The sequence below is a fragment of the Protopterus annectens genome, chromosome 10.part0 (genome assembly GCF_019279795.1).
Source record: "Protopterus annectens isolate FY-2018-M chromosome 10.part0, PAN1.0, whole genome shotgun sequence".
NCBI lineage: Eukaryota > Metazoa > Chordata > Ceratodontiformes > Protopteridae > Protopterus > Protopterus annectens.
Window position 1 is genome coordinate 1,139,905,177 of NC_056744.1, and position 10,933 is coordinate 1,139,916,109.

A 10,933-nucleotide genomic window follows, 5' to 3' on the forward strand; every position below is an offset into this window, starting at 1 on the left:
AACATTAACACAAAAGAAAAATGTATGCATGTTGCCTAAATGGTTACTCTAGTCTCGAATGACAAATACAGAAACAGAGATGAGTACATAGAGTAGAAATCAAGATGAAGCAGGGTGGCTGTAAAATTCTGCCATTCCTGGGAGGACTGATAAGAGGAAAAACAGTACAGGAAAATGGATACAGACAGGACTGATTAAACTACTGTTGGCTTTTTAGAAAGTGACCAAGTTTATTTTATTTTTCTACAAAGGATGTTTTAACTGTCTGATTTTGAAGTTAAATTACACTTAGATTGTAATCAAAAGTTTTGTGATAAATCCAGATGTTGCATAAGATTGAAATACAGACCTGAACATTTGATTGTAAGAAAGTACAGTTGTGTACACTTACCATAAATGTAGATGTTCGAATTTATTCACTGTTGCAGTCATTACATTTGGGTTATCTGCTTGCAGTAGCCCTCAGTCGGCCTGATTAACAAAGTCTTGGGTCCTGCATCGGTTACTGTCTTTTCTTTCATGACGTCAGCTCGTCAGGGGTATAAAAGATGCAGCCGACGCCATTACATCAGTTTTTCTTGCCCCAGATGTCAGGTGCCCCCTAATGGGAAGCAATTAAATAAATATATATACAAAGTTATACCTCCAACAAAAAAGCAAATACACCAAAAAGCTTTTAAGCAGAGTAAAGGAGAGTAGAGGTATAGCCAAAAGAAGTCTGGGCTGGAGGGAGGTAACCAGGACTGCAACAGTGAATACACTCAAAACATCTACATTTATGGTAAGTGTACACAACTGTATTATGTTCTTCGTGTTTCACTGTTGCAGTCATTACATTTGGGTAGATTCCCAAAGCTAAGGTTGGGAGGAGGAATTTAAATAGCATTAGGACCAGCTAGAAGGCCCTGCAAGACTGCAGTGGCAAAGCCAGCTCTGGATTTAGAGAAAATTGGCAAATGATAATGCTTGGTGCAAGTATGTACAGAACTCCAGGTAGCAGCTTCTAGGATGTCCCTGGTAGGGATGCCTCTGAGAAAGGCTGTAGAGGTAGATGCAGCCCTGGTGGAGTGAGGTCTGATCCCCTGGGGGATAGGTTTTCCGTGGTGCTTATAGCACAAATTAATGCAATGGCCTATCCATTTAGAAATGGTTTGCTTTGAAATAGCCTTCCCCTCTGTCCCTACAACAAATGCCACCAGCAGTTGAGGTTTAGTCCTGTCCAAATAGAATATAAGTGGTCTGTGCACATCTAAGGAGTGCAGTATCCATTCCCCTTTGTTCTGTGGATTAGGAAAGAAGGTTGGCAAATTAATGGACTGATTTAGAGCCATGCTGGATATCACCTTGGGCATAAAGTAGAGATTGGTGTTGAGGGACACCCTGTCCGCATGAAAGATGATGAAAGGCTCCACTGCCATAAGGGCCTGTAATTCAGATACCCTTCTTGCTGAAGTAATTGCTAAAAGTAACGCTGTTTTCCAAGAAAGTAACTTTAAATCTGCAGTAGCAGCTGGCTCGAAAGGAAGAGTGAGTTTCTCCAAGACAAAGTTAAGGTCCCAGGCTGGATATGGAGCTCTCCTGGGTGGCCTCAAATTTTTGGCCCTTCTGAGGAACTGCTTGAGCAGTGGGTGAGAGAAGAGGGGAGGGTGGGGTTCTGTGTTACAATGAGCTGAAATGGCTGAGGCGTGAATTTTGATGGAGGAAAAGGACAAGCCCTTGTGAAGCATCTCTTAAGTATTGTAAAATCTGAGGTAAATTGGGGGCTGCTGTGCTCATCCCTTGAGAATGGTTCCAGGCACAGAATCTTTTCCATTTGCAGCATAAGATTTTCTAGTACTAGGCCTACTTGCCTCTAAAATGATACCCATCACTGGTTTACTGAGGGATGGTAAAGGAGAGATTAGGTAATCAGCCAGGCTTCTAGGTTTAGTGTTTGAAGCTGAGGGTGCAGAATCTGGTTCTCCTGCTGAGACAACAGGGAAGGAGTCTGAGGCAGGTGCCATGGGGCCAACCGTGACATACTGCTCAAGAGGGGGAACCATTGTTGGCGTGGCCAGTCTGGTGCAATCAAACTCGTCCTTGGCTTGTCCTGTTTGATCTTTTCGTTTATGGTGTACCCCAGACAAGTCGGCACCCTTTGTACAAAGGCCAGATGATTCAAAAGTATGTCCTGGCTTTCTGCCTGAATTAAGACAATTGTCCAGGTATGGGTATATTTGAATATTTCTTTGCCTGCAAAATGCAATGACTGGAGCTAGGCACTTTGTGAATACCCTGGGTGCAGTAGATAAGCCAAAGGGCAGTGCAGAGAACTGCATGTAGCCTGCTTTGAAGCGTACGTATCTTCTGCAAGATTCCCTGATAGGGATGTGCAGGTATGCTTCTTTTAAATCTAGTGTTGCCAACCAGGCATCTTTGCCTAGCATAGGAAGCAACTGGTGAAGAGTCAGCATCTTGAATTTTGGAATCACCAAAAAGGTGTTTAGAGTAGAAAGGTTCGGGACAGGATGCCATGAATTCTGGGTACCAGGAAAAGTCTCAAATAGAAACATTGTCCCTTTTCCTCTTCTGGTACCAACTGAATAGCCCCCATGCTTAATAGAGAAAGTACTTGCTTTTGGGCCTCTGACCACTGATTTGGGGATAGATCTGGCCACCCGCTTGGTTTGGTAACATGTGGAAGTGAAATCTGTATCTTTGGGACACTATATTTAAAACCCATTTCTCCTGGGTAATGAGTCCCCAGTTTTTGGCCTGCAGACCATTCTTTCCACCTAAAGGAGCATTCAGTTGAGAAGTGCTTGGAAGTTTTAAAAGCAAGTCATTGAGACTGTTTTCCATAGGGGGGAGTCTTACTACTCCCAGATTTGGAGGCGGAAGTCCCCCACTGCTTAGTCTTGTGCATCGCCTGGGACTGAAACCTGGGGTTTCTGCTGTGTCTGGGTTTGGATTGAGAAGACCTGGAAGGGGCCTGAAAGGAACAATTCTTAGAGGGCCAATGCCTACTAAAATCTTGGAGGCTGAACTTGTAAGAAATCTTTAACAGTTTGATTTAGCTTGATCTTCCATCTTTTTAAGAACTTCCTCAGCTTTGTTGCCAAACAGGCGGTCCTGATTTAAGGGAGCATCCAACAGTTTAGCTTTAACATGATCAGGCAAAGATTGCTCCTTAAGCCAAGCATGCCTTCTGAATACAGACCCAGTGATAGCAGCCCTGCAAGAGGCCTCTAATGAATCAAATCCACATTGCAAAATGTTTTCCAACCTGTTCAGCAGAATGCATTAAATCCTGTAATTCTTTATTTTCAGCACAGTCAGGAATCAACATCATTTTCTGTTTAAGCAATCCAATAACATGTTGTTGATACTTTAACATATGAAACTGACAGTTTAAGGCCCTAATGGCCAAGGTTGCAGAAGTGAAAACCTTCTTACCCCATCTATCCAGCGGCCTGAAGTCTCTATCAGAAGGGGTAGAATTTTTAGCAGTAGAAGCCTTAATGCCCTTGGTTCCCTGTGAAATAGTCTCTGGATCCGCAACAGGATTTTTAAAAAGGAACTTGTGAGAATCAGGAACCCTGTAGTATCTATCAGGTTTTCTGGGAGTAGGAGGCAAAGAATCAGGGGCCAAACTAGATTCCGAAAAGGCATAGTCAACAATGTCTAGTGCAGGAGATATAGCTAAAGGCATTGCTGAGGCAGGAGTAAGAAATCCCCAAGCCTCTTTTTTGAATCAAAAAAATCCTGGTTTTCCCAGTGGAAATGCTCCCTTAAGAGTGTGCAAGGTTTCACCAAAAGAAAAATCCTCTGGAGGGGAAGCAGAGGGAATAGAATCCTCTGCATCAGAATCCTCATAAGTAGATAAGGGTAAATCCAGATCATCAGAAGAATCAGAAAAATCAGAATCCTGGTCAGAAGATTCATAAAAAAATTCAGTGCTAGGTCTCTTAGAAAGGGGTGGTTGGCTTCCCCCGATTAGAGTTATAAGATCTTCAGCCATTCTTATTTGTTTTTAGGCATAGAGGCCTGAGCATGCGCCTGCACGTCAGTTTCTTAGGCATGGTTCGAGTTTTAGGCCTTAAAGAAGAAGGAGGCATTGGTTTAATATGCAAGTCTGTAGGCCTGAATACACCCTAAAAGCCAGTGCCTGCACAGCGGCTCCAGACCCATCCAAGGTAGAGACATCCACTGGTTCCACAGTTGAAGCATCTCGCGGCATACCGGACTCTGAATGGGTCTCAGTAGAGGCCTGCGAATCAAAAGTAGTGGTTATCAGGGGCATGCCAAAGCACCTCACTGAGTACCAGTGAACTGGCGACTGGCTTAGGAGAAGCGTCATCTGCAGCTTTGGACCTAAGCGGCATGTCTCTGTCTTTATCTTTGCGTTTTTTCGGAATACCGGTAGTCGGATGGCTAACCGATAACATGAACCGAGAACCGAAATATTTAGAGGTGAAAATATACCAATGATGGACAGTGCGTTGATTAAATAAGGCACAAAACCGACAGCAAAGTATGTTGTGGTCAGGGCCTAGGCAAGTAATACAGTACGAATGAAAATCTTTGTGAGGTATTTGCTTTCCACAAGAAATGCAATTAAGGAGGAAGAAAAAAAGTTTCCCCAATGGGGTACTTAGCTTTAGTTGAAGACTTCGGTTCTAAAACTCAAAAACGAAAATTTCAGGAGCCGGCTGACTGGCACTTGCGAACTACTTCTGCTTCGGGTGCCGCATGGCAAGAAAGACTGATGTAATGGCATCGGCTGCATGTTTTATACCCCTAACGAACTGACATCACGGAAGAAGAGACAGCAACCAACGCAGGACCCAAGACTTTGTTAATCAGGCCGACTGAGGGCTACTGCAAACAGATAACCTAAATGTAATGACTGCAACAGTGAAACATGAAGAACATCTGGCCAGCTGCTAGAAAAAAATGACAGAAGAAGTGGAATACACAAAAGGACTGCAGTCGGTCTGTATTTTTTTGGTTGTTAAAAAAGACATTAATATAAAAAAAAGATTTTTTAAACCAGAAACATCTTTATTAAATTATCACTTATAACATAGGCAATCACATTTACATAAATGAAAACAAACCATATTGACATATTTTCATTTGCAAACAATATACATCACCTACAATCACTCCAGTCATTGTCAGTCAAACATTGCATAGCTCATTCAAATCCTTTATTTTAAACCTCACTCCTCCTCCAAACATTATTCTGCATGTATTGTTCCCATAATGCCCATATTTTCTATGTAATTTGCTCCTACCCTTTTCTAAACATCCCATTTCCAAATGTTTTACTTCTATTACTATAGTCACTACTTCTAGTATAGTTTGTTTAGAAAATGGAAATCGAAAACATAAAAAGGATTTTGTATCTATATTACAGACATTCATTGCCCTGTTCTCAAAATCTGCACATCTGTTAAATAAGTAAATAGCCAGTAATATAATTTTAATTAATTTGCTTTTCATCTTAAAATAAAATGTGACCATATTAAACAACATTGCTAACATTCTTGGAAAATTAGCTCCCAATTAAAACTGCTCACATTTCAATATACTACAAAAGCACTCAGTGGTGTAAAAATAATGTGGATTTTACTAAAGAAAATAAAAATAGTAGGTACTACATACATAAACAAGACAAAAGCAGAGGCAAAACAACAGCACCCTATTGGGTAGCACTGTAAAAGCAGAGGCAAAAACAGCAGTACCATGTTAGATAAAGGTGTTTATGAATAACATCTACTGATCAACAGAATAAAGCCTGAACAACCAAGTCTGATGTCTTTACACAACCAGTGAAGGTCACCTATCCTGGTTCCTTTCAAGAAGTCGTGACATGTAACTTCTGGAGATAAAGTGGCCACAACATATTCATATAACATGAGACTTTACCACAATTTGCTAGTGACCTTTTTACAGAAATACCCTTTTATACTAAAATAGCAAGGAGTAAAAAATGGGCAAAACCTTCAATCTTATACATGCAGAAAAATGGAGATTAGAAAGTTTATAGTATCCTATCTTACCAGCTCTGCATTTTCTACCCAGTTCAAAATCAGACCTAGGGCTTCTCCTTTTTACTCCATGGTAACAATCCTGCACCCAGTCTCATGATTATCATAATGGTTGATGAAGTGGGATCAAACAAAAGACCTCTCAGAACTCTCAAATTGTTACAACTTGAAATAAAAGTCCAATACCTTCAATGATTTGAAAATTTTAATAAGCATTCCAAACTCCCAGGCAGCAACAACTGACAGAAATACATATGCATAGCTTAATCACTTATACACACCTGGATTCACATTGCAAAAATGGTGAAAGGTTCAGAACTAGCTTGAGTTGGATACCTGCAGCAAGTACTTATACATTTCCAAACATTATGCACTAGGCAGACATAAAAATTTTAAAGACACACGATACTTCACAAAACACGGATTACACATTGACTTTGTGCTACAATTATTTTATTTTTTCATTTGTTTTAATGTGGTCGCATGACAAATTATATATCAAATATAAAAAAAAATAAAGTTTTCAGTTACTATATAGGCCATGATATTCATGACACCTGCCAGATCAAAAAGACTCTAGAACAAAGAAAAATCATAGGGTAGAGAGAGACACACACGTGTGTGTATGTGCGTGTGTGTGTGTATGTATAAACTATGCCATGACAATACAGAGCAGTTTTTCTACATTCTCCTTGTACACTTCCATACACTAGTGGAAAAGGGAGCATCACTGGGCAAAAACTAACTAGCTATTAAACAACCAACAAGTTTAATATCATTCTGAACTTTTGATGAACCTATTTTTTGCACAAGGTGCAAGAGCAGCTATCATAAGAGGACAGTAACTCATGCTTTGACACAAAAGTGAATCATCATTAAACACTTTTAGAAAAATATCAAAGCACACCTATAGTGCAGTTCTAGTGATCTACAAGTAGAATATGAATCTTGTATGAAACAAGACAAATAAGAATAGTAAAATAATAAAAGGCTTCAAACATTACTTTTGCCTGACAGCAGGAGACAATTATCTATCTAGTCTTCCCCTTTAAGAGCATTTTAACATTCTATTTTTTCAGCCCTCCCTTCTACTTCACCATTGTTCCACCTGCCTCCATGCTCTCCTGAATATCTCAGTGGATTTCTTCATCACCACCCATTCAGTGGGTCCACAATCTTCTTTAAAGTAGTACTTCTGCAGAGCTATAAAGCAGGTGGAACATACAATGTGCTACATGTGAAACTTCCACAGATCTGATTTATTATTAAATTATTTTAATCCCATGCAAACTTGTCGAGCAGGCTTGTCCTTCAACCATGACATGGTGGTACCCAGTGCAAAGATCGTGCATAAAGAAGTTGCCAGTGGCAAACAACATGTTTTATGATTAAGCTACAAGGCCCATCAGGGTCACATGCAAACATGAAACACAGCAAATGAATCTCAAGCTCGAACTTTCTGCCTTGGATGTATGGGGTCGTAACACCACTATACTACTGAACAAAGAAAAAAACGTAGAAATAAAATGGCTACACTTAACAAAAACTAGACTTTTCTTTACACATTTGATAGCTAGGTAAATGGCCTGATTATCCCTTTTATGCAACATAAACTCATATGCATGTGACAATGTTTTAGCATCTTACAATTTGACAACTAGCAGTTATCAAATACAAATAATAATAAGTAGGGTTCAGTGATAAGCACAACATTATTACAATGACTAAGGCAATTGTGGCACATACGATAATACATTACACAATTCTTAATTACAGGAGTGACAGCGTATAGACTATGTCTTTTGACCCTCTGGGTCTATTTTCAAAAAACTTCCAAGTACTGCAGACAATTAAAATTTCAGAACACAGACTGTGGAACTTCAGAAGCTGCAGATCTGGTTGATAAATAACTAACAGTGAGTTACAGTTCAAAAGGCCACATTGTGAGATAAACTGAAACATCCTGCAGATTCATCTTTAACTGCATAACAAAATAAGTAATGTCAACCCATCACCACCCTATCAGAAGAAACGCATAAAAACAAGAAATGTCTTGGATTTCAGTCTGCAGATTACATGGATTACCTTTACCAGTTCCTGAAAAACTGTCTGCATCATTCACTCCCCCCAACACTTTTCATCAGAAAATAAATCATAAACAGACAGACTTTTGACTAAGGCTTTTTATGTTTGCTTCAAGTCAGCTGTCTACTCCTACTTGCAGAGCTCTATACACATTCAGAAAGCACAGAACCTTCTTTCACAAATTGCCTAGCTTTCCATAAGAGATCGCCTGCAGGAAAAAGACACTCCAAAGGGTGTAGCCAAAAATTCATATTTTTGCCAGACATCATATTGATACCTAACTCAACCGTCCAATATTTAAAAAATGTAAGTATATCTGTTCAAATTCTACCTTTTAGATTTAAAAAAGGGATACTTCATATTCCCATCATGGTGACCCCTCACCCCCAGTAATAGCTTAACAGGTACATTGCATGCAGACACATTTTGTTGCCATTAGCGTAGACATCTCTAAGGTCACCACGGAGCAGAGATACTCCCAGTTCGTGCGTCTGCCCTCTTACACCTCGGGCACAATAGATAACATTCATCTTGTATTAACAGAAACGTAAAAGACATGAACAACTCCGCATGAAGTAGCAGACAAAGAAAGAAGAATGCATATTACATTCAATCTGACCATCAGTCTTCATATTCAGACAGCATATAGACATCCTTCCAACTGGTGCAAACCACAGGAGGGAAAAAAAAGAGTTATATTGTTACAAAAATTCTTAAAATTAAAATTATGTAAAACTCGCACGTGATACTCAAAATTCCAGGCTGTCAGAAGAGATTTACCTAATTATTTGACATTCTCGATATTCAGCCAACGGCTGTATCTCGTGAGACCCCGATACAGCAAGAAAAAAAAACGAACTACAGCATCTGTGCTCTGTGGTTAAATTAGTGGCTACAAAGGAACACCCAATTTACAAAAATACTATTTTCTCTCAGCTCGAAACCTGTAAGAAAGCTCAACACTGGTTTTGTTTTACTTGACTAAATCAATGAATGCTTTGCAACCACTCATGTATGTACATCCTACAAACTTGCCAATCATGTTGATGCACTTTAGAAACTGTGATCCACTGACCTCAGAGGTGTCAATAGTGAACGCTTCTGCTATCTTGGCATATAGTTCCTTGACACTTGTGAAGCCCTCAATCCTACCGGTAGGGCTGCCATGGGCTAGCTGTGTGTGAAAGACCAGTTTAGGTCGAAGCCTACCAGGAGGAGAGGGTACTCCAGCACCACTGGTCGTAGTCTTCGCCACCTCAGTGGCTCCAGTTCTCCGCTCATCCACTTCTTCATTTTCTACAAGAGTGGAGTTCTCCTTCGACTTGGATTTCTTCTTCTTCATACCTCTTAATCCCAGCGGCATCTTCGTAATATATTATTTAATAAAATGTATGTGGGATAGATAGTACTGCGTCCGGTATTAAGGTATAAGGTCCACGTTTACTCCAGGTTCGACTTTGTACTCTGTAACTAAGTCGCTTCCCGAGCAGTCATGACCACGGCGACCAACAGGTGAAACAGTCCACCTCACAAACTGCCTCTTTCCACGCCACAAGTAGGTCCTAAGTGTGAAACAGGGAAAGAAACAAAAGGCGTGCCTGTACCCGAGAGCGCTCACGCAAGCGTAGTAAAGAGCAGCAGGTTAGCTGCTCAAGAAAATGTGAAGGTAGGTAGCTAGTGAAGTTTCTAATGTAAATATGAACATCAAAGGTCTTAAACAGAAACATGACATCTCCCTCGCCAACTGCGTACAGGCTTCCAGGATTAAAAGGTAGATAGATATCTCGTATTTTAGTAAGTCATTTTTAAGTTTTAAATTACCCCAATATAAGTCTTTGTGTTCTAACAAAAGACTTACTTAATCAGAGATTTGTGTTCCAGGAAAACCTAGCCAGGTAATGCACAAGGAAGTAAAAATAGTAAAGGAGTCATGCCAAAGAGCAATTTTTTTGTTAGTACTGGAATACATTTATGCACAAGATTTAACTGACAAAAAGTCATTTATGTAACTATTAAAATATCATTCTCACGTTTTAAATATTCCTTTAATGATTTTTGCAGCTACATTATACAAGCTTAATAGCTTATCCATTTACATTTTGATTATAGCCCAGACTGGTGTTGTATATTGTCCTCTTACATCTTAAGTCTGCTTACAGAATGTGTACACTCTTCATTTCTGACACCCGCCATGCCATAACTGAAGCAATCTTACTCTCTGTGTTTGATTGTGGTTATGATTGTATTGTTTATTTATTCCCTACCTAAAATATAAAAAACATTCCGCATACCTGTCAACTTCTTAATGCAAAAATTCTGACTAAAGCCAAAATAATTGTGGAGCGGGGGCGTGAGAGGGGCAAGGCCCAAAATCAGGGAAATAAAATACTGTGCTTATTAACTGGAAAGTTGCTATAATAACAGGTTTTCAATTAGTTTGCATTTTTGACGGATGTGAAGTCTGAAACTGAAATGCCTGTCATTATTTAGTGACTTCACTGCTCAATTGTTTGCCGAAAAAATATACAATCGAAAAAACTGACAAAAATATAGACATTCTGTGAAATTCTGGGCAGGTGAAAGATGTTCCTTAGACTCCTAAAACACGGGTTTCATTTTCCTGTCAAATCGAAAAACTTACCGGTCACTGTCAGCCTTTGAATCAAACCAACTGCTCAAGAAATTGTGAAAGTGCTACTTTCTTATTTGTGTATGTGTTAGCAAAATTGTGAATCCTGATTGCCCCCCCCCCCCCCCCCCCCACAAGCAGCAGCGCGCGCACACACACACACACACACACACACGCGCGCGCT

The 10,933-nt window shown here is 39.9% G+C and overlaps 1 protein-coding gene across 1 annotated transcript in view; it reads right to left on the reverse strand.

Moving 5' to 3' along the window:
- GIPC2 (GIPC PDZ domain containing family member 2) overlaps positions 1-9,711 on the reverse strand; it is a 1,066,976-nt gene extending 1,057,265 nt beyond the window's left edge. Inside the window, exon 1 of the mRNA XM_044085870.1 lies at positions 9,196-9,711. Coding sequence (XP_043941805.1) covers positions 9,196-9,483 — 288 coding nt within the window. The 5' untranslated portion in view covers positions 9,484-9,711. The remainder of the gene's footprint in view (positions 1-9,195) is intronic.
- Between the last annotated feature and the right edge of the window lie 1,222 nt (positions 9,712-10,933).